Source organism: Curcuma longa, chromosome 3 (genome assembly GCF_044706935.1).
Source record: "Curcuma longa cultivar G26 ecotype Majalengka, Jawa Barat chromosome 3, ITB_CL_G26_1.1, whole genome shotgun sequence".
In the NCBI taxonomy this organism is placed as follows: Eukaryota; Viridiplantae; Streptophyta; class Magnoliopsida; order Zingiberales; family Zingiberaceae; genus Curcuma; species Curcuma longa.
Genome location: NC_133863.1, coordinates 6582199 through 6600412, shown reverse-complemented (window position 1 = coordinate 6600412; position 18214 = coordinate 6582199). Strand labels below are relative to the sequence as shown.

At 36.7% G+C, this 18214-nt stretch overlaps 2 protein-coding genes across 5 annotated transcripts; one reads left to right on the top strand and one right to left on the bottom strand.

Annotated features, from left to right (window-relative positions):
• The first annotated feature begins 1727 nt into the window (after positions 1-1727).
• On the top strand, positions 1728-8083 carry LOC141823565 (homeobox protein HOX1A-like). The gene is made up of 7 exons (XM_074710869.1): positions 1728-2149; positions 2805-2970; positions 3055-3178; positions 3257-3369; positions 3471-4019; positions 5329-5668; positions 7554-8083. Exons 1-7 carry the CDS (start codon positions 1728-1730, stop codon positions 8081-8083), a joined length of 2244 nt encoding a protein of 747 aa, XP_074566970.1.
• A 2383-nt stretch (positions 8084-10466) lies between these two features.
• On the bottom strand, positions 10467-18198 carry LOC141825072 (uncharacterized). Of its 4 annotated transcripts, none has more exons than XM_074712451.1 (4): positions 17378-18198; positions 15330-15556; positions 13557-14286; positions 10467-12914 (listed from the first exon to the last, which is right to left on the bottom strand). In XM_074712451.1, the coding sequence occupies exons 2-4, from the start codon at positions 15552-15554 to the stop codon at positions 10687-10689; spliced, it is 3183 nt and encodes a 1060-aa protein (XP_074568552.1). In that variant the 5' UTR covers positions 15555-15556; positions 17378-18198; the 3' UTR covers positions 10467-10686. The 4 variants fall into 4 exon arrangements, with proteins under 4 accessions (XP_074568552.1, XP_074568551.1, XP_074568554.1 ...); XM_074712450.1 differs by lacking the exon at positions 17378-18198 and adding an exon at positions 16372-16694; XM_074712453.1 differs by lacking the exon at positions 17378-18198 and adding an exon at positions 16503-16694.
• Between the last annotated feature and the right edge of the window lie 16 nt (positions 18199-18214).

Genomic DNA, 18214 nt, shown 5'->3' with positions numbered 1-18214 from the left:
TTGAAATGTAGCCTTCTTGCACGTGTGAAAGGTATTGATTTAGTGGTTAGAAGGTTTTCATATCTCCTTTCTCGTTTTTTCTTAATTTCTATGTCTTTTTTTGGTTTGCCATGTAAACATTATTTCTATGCATCTTTTTTCCTTTTTACAAAAAGAATAGTAATTTTTTTCCTCTTGTCTAATTATCGCACCGGTTGATGTTTGTCCTTATACTATTGAGTCAAATTATCATTTCGCTGAAATGCTAATTCTCTCTCCTTTTTGTTTTTTCTCATATTCTAAGATGTTATGATCCTCGCTTCTAAATTATTGTCCCTGACGAATGTGAGAGTATGCTGTCTCTATGAGCACCTTATGCTTTTCATTTTGCAAAGGTAGCTAATTTTTTTTTAGCAAGTCTACTGGATCAATATGCTGGAGGAATTACCTATAACTGCAAAAACAAAGAAGGAAGTTTAGTCTATATTTCGTTCTTGTTTGTACCAAAATGTTTATTTTGATAACTATCTCACTAGGCTCTGGTCTTGCATAGAGTTCAATGTAGTAATATAATTCATGCAGGCCAAATAGTAGGAACTGACATAGTTTGGTGCTTAATGCACCGGGCGCTGCAGTATTTCTTGAAGGTTGCTACGAAGCTCATATTGTTTTTATGTAGGTGACATTCATTTGCACACATTCACATGGTTATGGTTTGCCTATTATTACACTGACTAATGTTCAGTGTCAAATTATTGGATTATCTTATATTGTGTTCTAAAGAATAGTTTCTTTTCTTTGAATGTGGATACTTGATTTGCACTTACTAGTCTCAGTATTTCTGTTTGCCTTTTTGTACATGTCCAATCATTTTTCTGTTTCCTGACAAATTGTGAACTGAGGTATATATTATATATGTTTTTGGTGGAATCCTACTTTCTGGCACCAGAAATTTCCTGTATGGTATTATTATTTTGAAATCAAATTGATGAGCAAATCTTAAATTATACCAATTCAAATGCTCTATTTTTTATGAGACATTTTGCAACAATTTTTTACCTAGGTCCATATGCTTTGACATGTGTTATAAGAGCCAAAAATCAGTCTGTTCTATCAACCTGACTTTCTGAATACCCACCACCAGCCTACTCCCTGTTTGACAGTAGTGAGCTAGACAAACATTTAGGTAATACTATAGCTGTCTAGTGTGTTCAAATGTAATCATTATGTCTCGCATTATAGAAGATATTTATTGAATTTATATTATATTTTGAATATGATAAATGTGATGGATTGGATCCATCATTAACAGAAATTATGTTAATAAAGTTTCCACGACATACTAATTTCTTGTCCCTACTGGTATACTATTCTTGTTTTTGATATGCCTGTGTCAAACCTCTATTTTTCTCTAACCTTATAACACAAGGCTGGCCTTTACTTGTCCAGATCCCTCCTCTTTATACATTGACTAGTAGTCTTGCACTGTGATTTTCTTTATTCTGTTTCTTGTCAGCCATGTATTTTTTTTCAGTGTAGTAACATTGATATAAAACTTTTTCTTTGCTTTTGCAGCTAATTTGCACATGTTTCATTGATGGAATAGGACACCACAGTTGGATTCCTTGTCCTTTTTGCCTATTCCATAAAGTAATATGTTAAAATGAACCAAAGTTGGTGGTTTATTCATGAAGAATTGTTTTGTTGATGAGCAGAAAAGAAGGGACATTCTTTAGGAGAAAGTAAATATGGAAAAAGATCCCAACTCTGGGACAGCTGCGAATGACTACCAGGATCCTGAGCTTGCTGGTCATGAACATACTGGTATTGAAAATAATCTGCAGCACAGAAAACATAACTCAAAAAAATCAGTTAGAAAAAGGGGAAAGGTATTGCAAAATGGGAGAGCAAGATATTCACTAAGATCTTCACTTGATGGGGTCAGAGTTCTTCGCTCAATGTCAAAATGTAAGGTTAAGATTTCCTCAGAACCCAGCAATTCCACAGTGAGTTCAGTAACCAAGAAGAGAAAGAAGAAAAGGAAAGGAAAGAGTGCTCCAAGCAATGCATTTTCACAAAGGAGAAAACACATAAGTTACTTGTTGAGAAAAATCAACTTTGAGCAAAGCCTTATTAATGCATATGTGAATGAGGGTTGGAAAGGTCTAAGGTTTGTTCTTGACGACCTTTATGTTTTTTCTGCTTCTATATATCTATATACTTGAAACCTGTATTCAAATTTAAAAATATATTGGTAGTATGATGAGAATGTTGATACAATGTTTGGTAGACATTCTATGAGATATGTTTTCAATTGTAACAGCTAGGTAGATCCTGTAGAAGATATGAGGAGCTATCTAGTATGGCAGAAGACAAAAAAGGAGGGTTGAGTTTGCACTTTGCAGTTGGTTGAACTGAGTTGGTTAGATTAGTTTTGTTTATCAGGATAAATCTTGTAAGAGATGCCAATGCCCTTAGTTTAACATAAATATCTATGCCCCGCACAAATGCCTGTGATATTATACTAGGGTGGTATTCAGCAAATTATTGCTCTTTGTCTGGTGTTTTATTTTCATTATCTTGGCCGTTTGAGCTTTATTTTCTATTTCTCAGTCATTACAAGTAACTAATCTTCCCCTTCATCATTATTTATTCATTTACATAAATAATATAGCTTCTTATTGTACTAATTTATTTAGTTTGCCAGAAAGATTGCATCTTTCCCTTTCAATCTGTTCTTGCTATTTGGGATGCTGAAGAGTTTATAGTGGCCACGACTGTTTTCTACTCATCTCTGCTTTACAGTGACAATTGTCTTTTTGCAGTTTGGAAAAAATAAGGCCTGAGAAGGAGCTTGAACGAGCCAAATCTGAAATTCTACAGTGCAAATTAAGGATTCGTGATGCTTTCCAGCAACTAGATTCCTTGCTTTCTGTAGGAAGGCTCGAGGAAAATCTGTTTGATGATAATGGAGAAATTGACAGTGAGGATGTTAGCCCTGCCTTGTCTATGTCATATATTATTTAACCCTCATGTTTGGGTGCACCTGATTTACTGAACTTCATGTTACTGCAGATTTTCTGTGCAAAATGTGGTTCAAAGGATATATCTGTTGACAACGATATCATACTGTGTGATGGCATTTGCGACAGAGCTTTTCACCAGAAATGTTTGAGCCAGCCATTAGCTACTAATGAAAGTAAATCTTGATTATTTTAGTTTAATATTCCCTTTGCATTAATTTATAATCACTCAACTCTTTCTTGCTTTTAACAAGTTCCTCCTGAAGACCAAGGATGGTTGTGCCCTGCATGTGACTGCAAGGTGGATTGCCTTGATTTGCTTAATGAATTTCAAGGAACTGATTTCTCGATCGAGGACACATGGGAGGTAAGCATGATTGTTTTATTATCTGGTTGATGAACTTGCTGATAATGACTTAGTGCTGGTGATGATATGCGTTCTTACTTAGCCTACTGCTTTCCATATAGAAAATTTTTCCCGAGGCAGCTGCTGTTGCAAATGGTAATAACCAATTTGATGATTCTATCTATCCATCAGAAGATTCAGAAGATTATGATTATCAACCTGATCACGTAGAAGGTAATGCTGAAGATCAGGAAGAACGGTCAAGTTCTGATGAATCGGATTCTGCTTCATTGTCAGAGGACTTGTGCCAGCCTGTACAGAACAAGATTGATAATCTTGACCTCCCTTCTGATGATTCTGAGGATGATGACTATGATCCTGATCAGCCAGAACCTGATAAGGATGAAGAATCAGACTTGAATGAATCAGATTTTATGTCTGACTCCGATGATTTCTATGCTGACCTTTGTGAAACTGTGAATGCCAATGCAGTTTCGTCGAATTTATGTGATTCTGAGCCACTTGATGGCATTGGTCAGTTGAGAGTTGCTATGCATAGCCCTTTAAACGCTGCGAATCCACTTGCAGAGGCAGATGCTAGTCAAGGGATCAATTATCCAACATCAAAGAAGAGGCGGCGGGAGAGTTCAGATTTTAAAAAGTTGCCTGACGTGAGTATACTTCTCTATCTTGTAGTTCTAGCTTCATAATGAATACTAGTCAATTTTTCATACATAATCCACAAGCCCTAGTATTTACTTGTGTGATGTGTGGTTAACCTTGTTGTGTTAGGATCCCATGGTATTTTAAGTTGGCCGAGGATAGATTATCTTGAGAATAGAAAGTGGGTTGGTGTGGTCATTTCTTGTGTGATGTGTGGTTATACATGACTGACAAACATAACGACCACAATGATGAAAATTTACCACATGAATATCATACTCAGAATGGAAAAGTAAAATCAACACTCAACGTCCACTAGCAACGTGATCTCGTTGAAGGGTTGTCACATTCAAAAACAAGAGACTTTGTGAATCCTCGACAACAAAGAAGAAGATGAATCCCATTTTGACACTCATCGAGATGAGATCTTCATGTGTTAAATGAGAAGATGGAGACAAGAATGTACTCAAAGGGAGGAGCTGCTCCCTGTCTGAATACAGGGGAGGAGAAAAAGCTGCAAGTCTGCATGTATGCAGCTCAGTAATGCGCTTGCTGGAGGGAGCAATGATGGAGAGAATTATTGCTCGTGATGAGGGAGTACTGTTGCTCATGGAAAGGAAAGGCACTGCAGGGCCTTGTGGGTGTTGCTGCGCTGCCAGGAGCTAGTCGATTCTCAAGGGAAGAAGATAGTCATGGAGAGGGAGAAAGTGAGTTGGCTGCTTGTGATGGGTTAAAACACAAGCAAGGGGGGAAGCGATGGACAAGAGAACTAAGTGACTATATATTTTATCAGTCAACTTGGGCCTTCCACTGGTTCAGTGCACAAATATTTCAGCTCAAGCTTGGTTTAATCAAAACACACCTGACTTATCCCTGATTTGAGTCCAAATTGAACCCAGCTCAAGTTTTACTAATCCAACAGTAATTCCACATGTTGGAGTCCATTACCCCCCTCTAATTAGGCCCACTTAAGGTCTAGTTAATTAGAAATTAACCTTAATTGACATGGCTTCATCCCTAATTTGAAACAAGAATGAGATTAATTTCCTAGGATGAGATAAATCATAGAAACTAAGTCCAGACTGCAACATAGAACTCGCTTATCTGTTAGTTTACTTTGTTGTTAAATATCTTATATTTTGTCATGCAATTGTCTACTTATTGTTATTCCTTTTGTTTATTTTTTGCCATCAATGCATCATATGTGACATTTTTTGATAATTGATGTTATGCATTTCTATTTTGGTAGTATATTTGTCCCTCACCATACTTAATATGTTCTTATCTGTCGCCTAATTTTGTGCCCGAACATTGAAGGAGGTTGATACTAATGAATCATCCAAACCAAGTCAAGATGAATCTGAGAAGTCTACAGTGAAAAAAACTAAGAAAAATGTTAGTAGAAAAGAACCTTCTAAATTGCCAGATGAAAATGCTCAACCTAGTAGTAATCGACGAGGCTCCAGAGTTAAACACATTGTCAAGAAGGGTAACCCACAAGACATTTCAAAATTAGATCAGCCACAAGCATCAAAAGCAATTTATGAGAGTACTTCAGACCGAGCACAGGAAAAGGTGAGCATGAATGGCGACAATCAAAAAAGAACAACCTCAAGTTCAAGAAGGCTTCTTGGTCAAAATGCATATCAGGTATCAAAGAATTACTGTTCGGTCCAGCATATTTTTGGTTAATTACTATTAAGATAATATATTGAAAAAAAACATATCTTCTGTAGTCTGAGCTTTTGAACTATTTGGTTCCCTGTGATTGAGGTTTTCAGATTTTAGAATCATGATCCAGTCCTACATTTAGTTGCATATAGTTCTTGGTGGTTGGCCAGTGATCATGCATGGACCAATTCTATAATTGCAAGTTGTTCGACCCACATTCCAGACGTTCTTCAAATGTCTGGAATTCTCATCTGAGCTGTCAGTCGCTCTGCTGAACAACCATTGGTTCTGCTAAGGGCCTTTTTCTATTCTTTTAGTTACTGATTTATAGGTTGGATTTCACTCGACCTGTGGTTGGGAACTAATGATAGGTTTGGTTTACAACAATTTTGGATAGGATCATAACAATCAGATTATATCTAGTCTTGTTTCCATTTTTCCAATTATTCTAGATGCAATTGTTAAATATTGGATTTTTCATTATTTAAATCGTGTATCTCCTTTGCTTGTAGTACTTTTTCATTCAATGAATGAATAAAGAACTCATTTGATCTCATCATATCAATAAAATTAGAATCCTTCTTTCTTTATAAATAAATAGAAATTAAGCATTTAATTAAAATTTTTACTTAATTCCTTATGCTTTCATCTGCTCAAGGTATTCATCGTATATTCCAGTACAATTATTCTAGCACAATGCTAGACTCGTGTATAGGTAACTATACTAGTAACCAAACTGAATTTGTGAACCGACATTGTTCTTTTGGGTTTGGGGGATTTGGGATAGATTTTGGGGTCTTAAACCCTAAGAAAAATGTGAACCAGCCTGAAAAATTTGGTCCCTATAAACATAGATATTGATATATAATTATTAATTTTTATACTACAATATGTATAACTTAAAAAAATAGTAGCCTAGTGCACAAAACTTCTGCCAATGTGGGATCCCTGGAAAGGGTCAGACCACATGGGATCTATTGTATGCAATTTTATCCTGACAATATCTATAATTTAGTATAAAAATGAAAATACATCAGTGGATGCTATCATACTGGGAAATCTGAGTAATCTGAAAAACTTGGAAAATCCAAACCATAAATGAATGAAGTTTCCACACGTAAAATATTTTGGTTTCCACTAACACCCCCCCCCCAGATTTCAAGTTTGTGTTTATGACAATCTGTATTCCCTAATATTTTGGTTACCACTAACTCTTAAAAAATTCTATACAATGAGTGTCCTCAAAATGAACTTGCCTTTCTATTAATAACTCTTGCTTTAAAGTCTGTATAAATCAAGAAAATTAAGAAAGGAAGAGAAGTGGGTGGATTGGACAAACCAAATTGTGCTGCTTCATCCATACTTTCACATTATGTTCTTGATAGGGTGTAGCTATCTTGTTGACATGAACCATGCATTTCTTACCAGTGCGGAGCTAAATGGCCCCTTTATCTACTTCCTATCTGTCTAGTATAATCCCTTTTGGTGTGCGGCTTGGCGTTAATCCCTCATGAATCATGATAATTGTGAGCATGGGTTTTACCTTGTTATAGCTTAGTTGGCTAAAGTCACAGAACCAAATTCAGTTTTGGCTGTCATGCTACTAATTGTCATACCGAGATAATGTCTTTTTGGTTCACATGTTTTTACATTTATATTCTCTGAGCACTATATGGCTGGTATCAGAAAGCCTGTGTTTCTATATCTGCAGAAGCTGACCTTGGGGTGACTATTTCAATTGTCTGCTCTTCCTTCTGTTGCTCCTCTCATTTCCGCTCATTGCTCCATGCTCCAATATTCTCTCCTCTTGAGCGTTTATGCTTTATAGTGCTTCCTTTTGCAGATAAGTAAATGGTTCGAGAAAAGACGGCATAGCCGAAGAGCTTCCAATATATCCAATGTTTATGGAACTACAGGAAAGACTTTTGGTAAAGAAACCATTCATTCAGGTACTTCTACTCCTGATCAAGTCAATTCAATCACATCTGTCAGAAACAAGAAGTCAAGTAAGGGGAAGATTGAGAATACACGTGGACAAAGGAAAACCTTGACGGGATCTAACAGAAAGAACACTGGTAGTAACACCCCTGCTACTCTCGACCAACCGAACAGCTTAATCAGATCCAGCATAAAGAATGCCAAGTCAAGTAAAGCAAATGCAGACACCCCTGCTACTCTTGACCAACCAAACAACTTAATCAGATCCAGCAGAACGAGTGCCAAGTCAAGTAAAGCAAATGCGAACACCCCTGCTACTCTTGACCAACCAAACAACCTAATCAGATCCAGCAGAAAGAATACCAGGTCAAGGAAAGCAAATGCCAACTCCCCGGCTACTATTGACCAACTGAACAGCTTAATCAGATCCAGCAGAGAGAATGCCAAGCAGAGCAAATGCTGATTACACCCCTGCCGTTCTTGAGCAATCAAACACTTCAATCCAATCCAGAAGAAAGAACACTAAGTCAATTGAGATGAATTTTAAGGACACCCCTGCTAATGGAAGCACACAGAATATCAAGCAAAGTGAATAATTGCAAGAATCAAGTCAGTCATGATGAGAAATCAACGAATCAGTCGAGGCAGTCCAGTGCTGGTTGAAGAAAAGGAGATTATCAGGTGAAGAAGCTCGCAAAGCTTTCCTGCACTTTCTTTTTCTTAACATTTAACGTGGTAAGAGGATACTTGATGATCAACTAGTGTTAAAGCAAAGCCCAGAATTCTGGAGCTCGAGATTCTCTTCTGGTTGAATATTGATATCTGAAAATGAACCTGCTCATTCTTTTGCTTTTGTTCGGCGTATGACTTTTTGTTCGTTCAAGGGTTTTTGCAACTGAAGATGCTTAAGAGAACTCAAGGGGTAAGTACATGTTACCAAAATTAGTCAATTTAGCATGGCAATTATGTTACAAGGCTCTTGAAGGGTGCCCAATTCATGAAACATTTTGGCCTGTGCTTCTGTTATGGTTGTTTCTCATTGAATACCCTGATTCAATCAAGATGAGATAGGTAAAATCTTGAGGATTCTATGCAAATGCAGATATTGATTTTCCTGTGTCAATACTAAAACAGCTCATTAAGTTCATTAGTAGCCATTTTCTCTGTTTTCCTTTCACTTTTTAAACAGTCGAATCTGATCTGCTAAGTGTCCCGCTAAGATGTTGGTATAGTAGTTCATGTTCTCAGAATTCTTAGCCAGGATCCACAAAGAATATGGAAGGAAATGAAACACAACTGTTGAAAGAAAGTAAACACAGTGAAGTCCTCGCACAGAGCACAGGATCAACTGCACTTTCAATCTGCAAAAATCACCTGTATATGATGTTTCCTTCTACAGGCTAAAAGTTCTCACACTCTTCTTGTACCTAAGTATGTTTCATCCATCTCATCTCTCCACATCGAACTCTCTTCACTAGAATCGATGTCCATTGGATGCAAGATCAGATACTGTCTCTGTTATATGAAACCTCAGTTTGCCTGCTTTTGAAAAGTTTCAGGGTTCAAATCTTTCTTACTTGGCTGGGGCGGCTGATGACTTGTAAGTGGTTTCAATTGCTTGTCCATCGAAAGATCGCTTGACCTTTAATCTGCCATGATTTAAGTATTGATCTTGATACTGAAATAGGAGAATGACATAATCGCCAATAAAGTCAATTATCCAAAATTTAACTGGATCTTAGATTGGGAAAGAAGAATTGTGTCCTTAAAGTAAAAGACCAAAGAATGTCCACTCTAAAATATATATATTTGGATTTCTTTTTTTCCAACCTAAGATAACCATCAAAAGGTACTTCACATCTTTACTTTTACATAAATTACAAATTTAATCCAACAAATTGATTTGATTTAAAAAGTAGATGTGGTGAAAAATAAGGATATATATTATCTCTTGGGATTTAAAATTCAAATCTATATAAATTAAGGTGTAGATTCAAAAATGAATATTTTCGGAAGAGATTAATAAGTCTATTTATGAATCAACTTAGCAGTTAAAATTATCTAGTCATGCACAATTAAGATTAATAAACTACGAATTCAAATACCTTATCTTTATTAAAATAACCGTAGTAAGCTAATTTAGAAATTTATTTTTTAGACACTTTGCACCATTTTTTTAAAATAATATAGCTCTTTGAATAAAAAATAAATTTTATACAAAAATGAAGTGTCAAAAGATTATATATAATCTTAGAAAATTTTATGGCTAAAATGTAATTTGCTAAACAACAATAATGGGTATGATTTGGTCAAAATCGAATTCAAGGGATGTGATTTGTTAAATGCTAATTAATTATAGCGTAGTTTTTGAACAACATAGAAGACAAAATATTTGTTATGTCTGTCCTCTAATTTCTATAGGTTTCTTGAAATATAGAAATAGAAATACAGGGCCCAAAGGATTATGGGTTTTCAAAAATAATAATAATGAATATTGAGGACCTCTCAGATAACTTCAGTTAAATTGCTTTTTATCTCTAATTAAGAGAACTATTGATATCAAATGTTTCTCAAGAGGAAAAATGCTACAAACAAGCGCACAATTTTGTAGTGAAGACGCAGGGTTTCAATATTCCATCATCCAGAAAATCTTTTTTCATGATAAGATGTTTGAGTTCATTTTCCCCTACTTAATATTTACAGGTAAGAAAAGCTTCAAGAATCTTAAAGACATGTCACACTTAAAACATGGAAAATTTTTGAAAGAGTTGCCACCATTAAAAGAAAAAGGAATCAGAAAAAGTACGTAAACAGTTTTAGAAATCTCTCTGTCCATGTATCACCAGATTAAAACCTTAATCAATTCAACACCAGGAGTGTTTCCTCATAAATGAAGTCACACCTCATTGAATCTATCAAACTAATTCAATTCCTTGGTTTCAATCACATTTTGTGCACTGTTTCATGAAGCAATGTTAATTTATTATGGAATGTACAAGCTAATCTGATAAAGAACCTAGTCTGATTTCTTCTATAGAATAACCATTGCTAGTATGATGCTCCTACTTAAGTTAAAGGGCCAACGAGACTTCGAGGGAGACATCTCCGTCTGCTGCATCGCCGTGTTGTCCTTCCCCACCCGATCATACTGCTTCCAACAACACCTATTTCAGTATTACTGAGTGGTGAGGGTTGACAGGAGGTGACTTGAACATCCTCAACTGTAATGGCCATGCTCAGGCTCAGCTGCCTCGTTCCCTTTCTTTGGGAGTTCATTCTCTTTTGGCCAGTGTTTTGCCTTGGTAAACTTGTTTGCCAAGGCCTACCTGATGCTTTCATCATTCCCCCAATAGTTTGAAGATCCTCTGAAACTTCAAGCCTTGAGAGTGATGCAAGCCCTGGCAAGACATCCTTTTGGAAGTCCCTCTTCTGCCTCCTTTTTCTTCCCTGTCCACGCCGAGCCTTTGTGAAAAGCAGTGAAGCAGGAGCTTTAACTTCCTGCTCATTTTCCTCGTCACCTTTGGCCTCAGTTTCTTTTGCTTCATGACATTGCTGATCCACCTTGACTTCTTCAAGTTCCAATGTCATGGCCTCAAATAGATCCAAACCCCGAGCATCATCATTGTTGTCAGCATCAACATCCAAAGATTGAGCATACCGATTTCTACCATTATCAACTAGCACAAGGTTTTCTGAACTATGTGATACTAGCTCTGCAAACCAACACAAGGTGTCAAATCGAGGCAGGGAGAACAGGTTAGAGCCAATATCATTGTGGCAATCATTACAATCCGCTGAGATAGCAACTAAATTTTCTGCAGCCAATCTTACAAGCTCCTCGCAGGAAAAATCCTTTTTCTCTGAATCATCTTCCTTGTTTGATGAAATGTGTTTATATTGATTTATAATGCTAGTTTCAGCCTGAGAAGTAGAGGCTTGAAGATCAGGATCAGAAACAATTTTTGCTCCGAAAATTGATATAGAATGTGAAGGCTGAACCACTACCCCTCCTTCAGGTATCAACTCTGAAGGTGTAGAATCATCTGCATATGCCAGCTCAGCATTCAGGTTAATATGAGGCCTAGAGTTTGCACTGTTCATTGCACCGCAAATTTCAGTGGCAGAATCACCATTTTGAATTTTCTTCTGCATACTCAATATTTTTGTACCACAGAGGAAGTTAGTGAATTTTCTGTCGTCATTTTCCATAAACTTAGCTTTCTCAGCTAAAAGTTTCTCTGTAAATTTGGTGGAAACAAGCATGCTGGAATGTCTATTGACACCATCAATAGGAAAGCCAAGAATTCTTTTCCCATTTTTCTCTGAATCTTTATCTCCCTGCATTGTATGATATCTAAACTGCATGGTTGATGTGACTTCCTGCAAGTTGCATGCTGATAAATCCAACTCCTTTTCCCCCTTCTTGATATTAGGGGTCATAACATTGAATCCACAAATAAGCTTAGGATGTTCGTTCGACAAGCTAAAATCTACAATGGAGGTTTTCTTCTCATCAGTCTCACTAATTGATGCTTTCTTCTGCCAAGATGCATCACCTGGGAAATTATAACAACCATCACAGCACATTGGATCCTGTCTGAGTGTACTAGTATCTTCCATGACACTTGGCAATGCTTGATTTAGGTTCAGGTCTAAAGAAGTCTTCAAATCTCTGCTACGAGAACACTCTATAGGGCTTCCAGGTAAATTATCATGAAGATTTTCTTTACCATTATTAATCTGGTCCAGTTTATAGGACGCGGAGTTCACATGTGGAATAGAATTAGGGTCCATTATATCTGTGTGAGGGAGTGTTTTAACATTTCCTACACTTACGTTCAAGCTCCTATTATGCCACTCTTGACGATAAGTAATAGGTCTTTGAGCATCTATATTGGAACTCAAACTCTCATTATTAACGTATGCCGATCCACTAAAGAACGAAGGTGCATGAGCAGCTACTGGTGTGTTGCTTTTACAAGCGGCAATATTTCTCAAGGACGGAGCAAATGAAGATGTACAACTGGTTAAGTCAGCCTGTGAAGTTGAGATTGTAGGTACTGAAGGAGATATCAGAGATGAATTTAAGCAAGTGAGTGGATGGAATCTTGGAAATGTCCGGATCGCATGGGTTAGCTCTTGTCTAGACCATGTCTCAGGATTGTAATGGTCATACCGAAAAGTTTCACAGTGTGTATTTGAATTTGATTGTAACCTTTCAGGTAAAGTTGGATCATTATTGTTAGAGGCTTGAGAAAATCGAGAAAAGTCATCCACTGTGCTCCCTTTGTTCCCTGTATTTTACATTGACATCCAAATGAGAGGATAAGATAAACTAGTAGAACAAGCAATGCATTATAGGCACAATATACACTACAAATGAACTTTATATGGGAAATAGCAAAGAAAAAAGTAGCATAAATAAAATAATAAGAAGACTATAGCTTGGTTTGACAAGGAATATTAAATCATAGAAATAATAAATTTATAAATTGGTTTAACTGGCATGATTGTGTTATAATTTCAGAATTTCCAATCTAATTTATTCAATGGATAATTTTTCTTAGTGAAGACACAATTATTTGATACTATTGCCATTTACAGATCGTATCATTAAAGAATAGAAAGGAGTTGAGTATGAAAAAGACCAAAACCCAAAGGTATGTGACTATCCATGTAAATACTAGCTAACAGGGATTTTGCCAATCATTATCCCCTACCTAATGCGGCCTCAGGTTTTTAATCAACCAAGAAGGCATTATATTTATGCTGCTCACAATTTGTGCAAGGCAAGTATATGGGAATCTGAGAGCATGTATGCACAATCATTGTTATTCTTGATATATCTTAAACTAGATGACTAAATCATAATATCTTGGCCTATTCCAAGTCAATAATTAGGAGAAAGTACCAACTTTAGGAGGTCGGGGCATTACCAGATTCACGATTTAAGGGCCATTCTCCTTTTGAGTACACATCCTTATGGAAAGGAGTCTGTTGATCTCCAAGCCTGTCCAAATAACCTTGCTTCAATTTGTTGTGCGGCTTTGTGCCAAGCAATCGATGAGATGCTGAGTTTGATGGACTTTCAAAAGAGATTTTTGTTGAAGGTTTATTTAAGTCAACCATTATACAGGCTGATCTACAAATCTGTTTTGTTAAATTTGTGACTTGACGGTTTACTTCATCACTCTGCAAAGTGAGCTTCATGCCATTGTCAGGATGCACATAGAAAGTTCCATTCTTTGAGATAGTAGCATCATTTGTAGGTTCAGCAATATTTTTTTTCTGAGATCCATCTGTATCTTCAATATCCAAATGTACATCAGCTGGAAGTTGGAGGTCAAATGCTCTCTTTAGAAGCTCAGTGTCCTTTGTAGAAGCTCCACTAGGAAATGGTATCTGATCAAAGTGGATGCTTCTGTCCCTTTTAAAACTAAGGTGGGCCTTGTCCTTGACGGCACAAGGCACATTTCCCCAACTGGTGGCTCCGATAGGAAAGCGAGACATCTGCGATATCGTTTCTGTATATTCAGGCCATCTTTGAGATGAAAAAGAACTCGAGTATGATAATTCTGCTGGCACAGAAGATCTATTTAAGTTTCTAGCTTGGAACTCATTCATCAGATCTTTCTGTATTCTATAAAGACGATGGAGTTCACAAATCTGAAAAAGAAGCGACAATTTTTTAGAGGACACTATATATAAATATTACAAATAATAGGAAAAATACAACATACTTTTTTCTAAGAGTTGACTTTCTGATTTTCTGATAGATACAACATATCTTAACAATAATCTAATGGTGGTGGGTTGCAATTTCGTTTTTTTGTTGTTGTTTATATCATCTAATACACAAACCATGTGAATAGTGGGAGGATTACCAAATACATACAACTGAATAACAATCCGAATTGGGTGGGACAAATATATCGAGATTAGATTGCTCTATAGTGGAACCACAATGAGAATGAGCTCAAACTGTTCAAACATGGAAAACATAGAAGTTTGCATGGTAATATACTCAGTGGGGCAAACAAGCATATTCACAACTTTATGAGAAATCAATTTTACTTGTTGCTCTCCTTCTATTATTATTATATAAGAAATGAGATGTATTAGAGGCACAACTTCCTAGAACGATGTATAGAGAAAAAAAACTATTGTGTTAAAAACTAGTTTAAGAAAGCATCATTAAGAAATTTCTTGTCATTGAAATCATTCTACAGATACAACTTATGCCTCTAATATGAACAAAAAGAATCATGGGTAACTGTTTCAAGCTGACCAATTAGTAGGGTTGACCACTTAGTAGGGTAAGCATGTCTTCAGAGCAAGTCAATAAAACAAGAAAAACATCTGAGTTTGAGGGAATTTCTCCTGAGCCCCCAGGCACATCAGACTAGAAAAAAATCTGCTTACCAGGCTCCAATGTTCCAAGGTGAATCTATGTTTAGGCCAATGTATGAAGATACTGAATTTGCTAATACCTATGAATACTTTGCTATCTGCTAATGCTTCACATATCCAAATAAACCAAATTTAGACATACATAATCACTAGAACACAACATAGCTAAATTTGGTGGACTTTACTTATTTTTCTAAAGATTAATAACAAATAAAGTCATCTAACTGAAGGAAACAGGGAGAATGGAACAATCAACTTATAGAGTGAATTTATTTATTCCTCAAAATCTTTATCTTTACCTGTTTTCTGAATATAGCTTCATGTTCAAGCATGGTCCTTTTTAATATTTCTTTATCTTGTTCAGTGCATCCATTCACATGCTTTGGCATGTAAGTGCTGAAGATGTGCTCGCTTAATTTCTTCTGATGACAGTAACTGGACCAACTACTGGTTGCATCCTCCTTGATACCATGCATTGAATAATATTCCGGAAGGTAATTTTTAGTCTGCACTTTTGTACACATTTCTGCAGATTCTAAAACTAGTCAACAAAGAATAATAGGAATACGATGCAAAGGTATTCAAGATATAATTTCTTTTGACCTTATCCAGGAAATAGATAAGCAAAACTACACAGATGACAAACAGTTGAAACCATAGATAGTTCACATGCCAATCATGCAGTACACATCAAACATCAAATCTAGTCCGGACAATCTAATTCTTTAAAATTATATTCCCTCGTTTCAGCATTTGGTACTAGTCATTAAACTACTTGTCAAATTGTAATTTAAAACCTCAAGTTCAGTAAGGGTTATTTGAGTAGTTACACTAAAAAATTATTTTGTCTGCACATCATCCATAAAGTGAACAATAGTTTCTTAGGAAGTTAAACTGGTTTTTTAAAAGGTCAGAGAAAAGTGGATAGGGAAATGGTTAAGACAAATCGACATAACCTTAAGCAGGAAAGGAAAAAGTGATAATAACCACCAAAGGGCTTCAATCTTTCCACTGCGTGACTGAGGAAAAATATACAAGACGAAACAAAATACATTCATCTTAAGTTCTAACTTAATAGTACAGCATTTATGCCACCATCTTAATTTTTAACAACTGATAGTACAGCATTTATGATACCAATAACTGGCCCCAGTGGTACCTATACATGTTTGCAATAATAAGATGGTTGCAACAATGTACAAATGCAGACTCTGTTTATGACATTACTGAAAAAAGGATCTCTAGCATGTAATCGTAAATGAAAAGAAAATTGAAAGATGGCACAGTTGTCACCAAAGGTCAAACATAGTAATTATATGAGAAGGAATATGGAAGGCATACATAGACGAATAGAAAGCCAAGCTAGGCTAGTAGTGGCAGCAGTGGCCAGGAAAACTGAATTTGAATAAAGATACTGTATGATGAATGCCCTGTCTGCAGAATTCAGCTAGAAGAATCTGAGAGGGAATTACCAATAATTGAGCCACTGGCTTCAGCCACTTCGATATGATTGCAATATTAGTAATCTATGCAGAAAAGTCTAAATTTACTGCAGCGATTAGCAATTGACAATAACCTAAACCAGGCTAACAAGAAGGAAGTACATTCTGCAAAACTGAATCAAGCCTCACGCTTCAATCAGCACCAGTAAGATGAGATGCATCTTAATCTTCATAAACATGGCCAATCGATTTGGTAAAGAGCATTCTCTTGGAGATTGCAAACAGAAGAAAGCCTCCAAATTTCCTGTCACGGAGATACCTAACCAGACAACATAACAGCATAAGAAAATAAAAGGATAATACCTAGCTACTATCTCAAACCGAAAGTAGCTAGATGTAAGGAAAGAGCAGACTTCACACAATGAGAATACGACTAACTGCAATTTGGGTCGCTATGGCAATACAATCACGGAAAAAAGTGTTAAAAAAGAAGGAAAAAAAAAGAACACAAAACATTATCCAATGAAGAACTAAGAGATAATTTCATTGGCCAAGTGAAGGAACAGAGATAAGAACTGTAGAGACAATTAAATTATAATAAGGGCAACAATTGAAGTTGATGTTCTCTTCTTTATGACTCCATCGTCTGAACGATAGAACGATATGAAAGTTCCATTCAGAGGCAGTAGTGGAATCTAACACACACAAAGTCTATCCTCAAGTCTATTTAAAATCACCTTTTTTTATACAAGAAGTTATCTAAGAAATTTTCTCCTAAAGTAACAAATCTACATAATAGATTATAGTAATAGCAAAAAGAAAATGACCAAACGCGCAAAGTTCTAATCATAAACCCAAATCTGGAAAAAGAGAAAGAAAATGTTGGCCGATGAACCAAGAATCACCTCAGACGCATCGCATCCCTCCTCTCATCCATCTTGCCAAAGTCGCCGGAGCGGATTCAGCAACAGCGCGTGGAACCTCAGAAATCGGAGAGGCCATGGGCCTTCCTCCACGGAAACACCAAATTCCAAGGGCCCTCGTTTGACTGTTTGAGCGCAGGCGGTTATTCAGGAGACCCACCACAGGCCAAGCGAAGGGGCCGAAGCGTCACCAAAACCAGCACTCTCTCCACCAAACGTCGAACTTTTCGGACCAAAATGGCGCTAAGAGAGAAGACCAGGGCATCTGATGTTGCCCATTGGCAGGGAATGCAGCCGTAGATCGAAAGACATCGATCCCCGGGGCCAAGAGAGAGAGAGAGAGAGAGAGAGATCCGAGATGAGAGAAAATTCTCTCACAAGAACGAACAACCTTCTAAGAACAGCAGTGACAGGAAATTTGTCCACATCTGGTCCTTGATTCTCTGCCTTTCCACCTCTTCTCTCACCCTGGATAGGCGTCCCCTACTTTCCACCGAGTATCCTTTATTGGAGCTCGCGAGAAGTGATCAAAACTGGATCTTTATTGTTTTTTTTCGTCGTATGCATTTATTCTCCCCTCCCTTCCTCTTCTTACCTCTCTGTTTCCATTCTACATCTGCAATTCCCTGAAAACAAAGAACCCCAAATCTTCGTTTCTTTCCTTTTGATACTGCCAACCACTCGGATTAAGATTTGGCAGTTGTTTTATTGATGGATCTATCACAAGCTTACCTGGTGGAATCTCTCTTATCTATGATGTGTCCTATGCATGGTTTCCTAGGCCACAAGATCGTGTTTGTTGCTGCGGGGGACCAATGA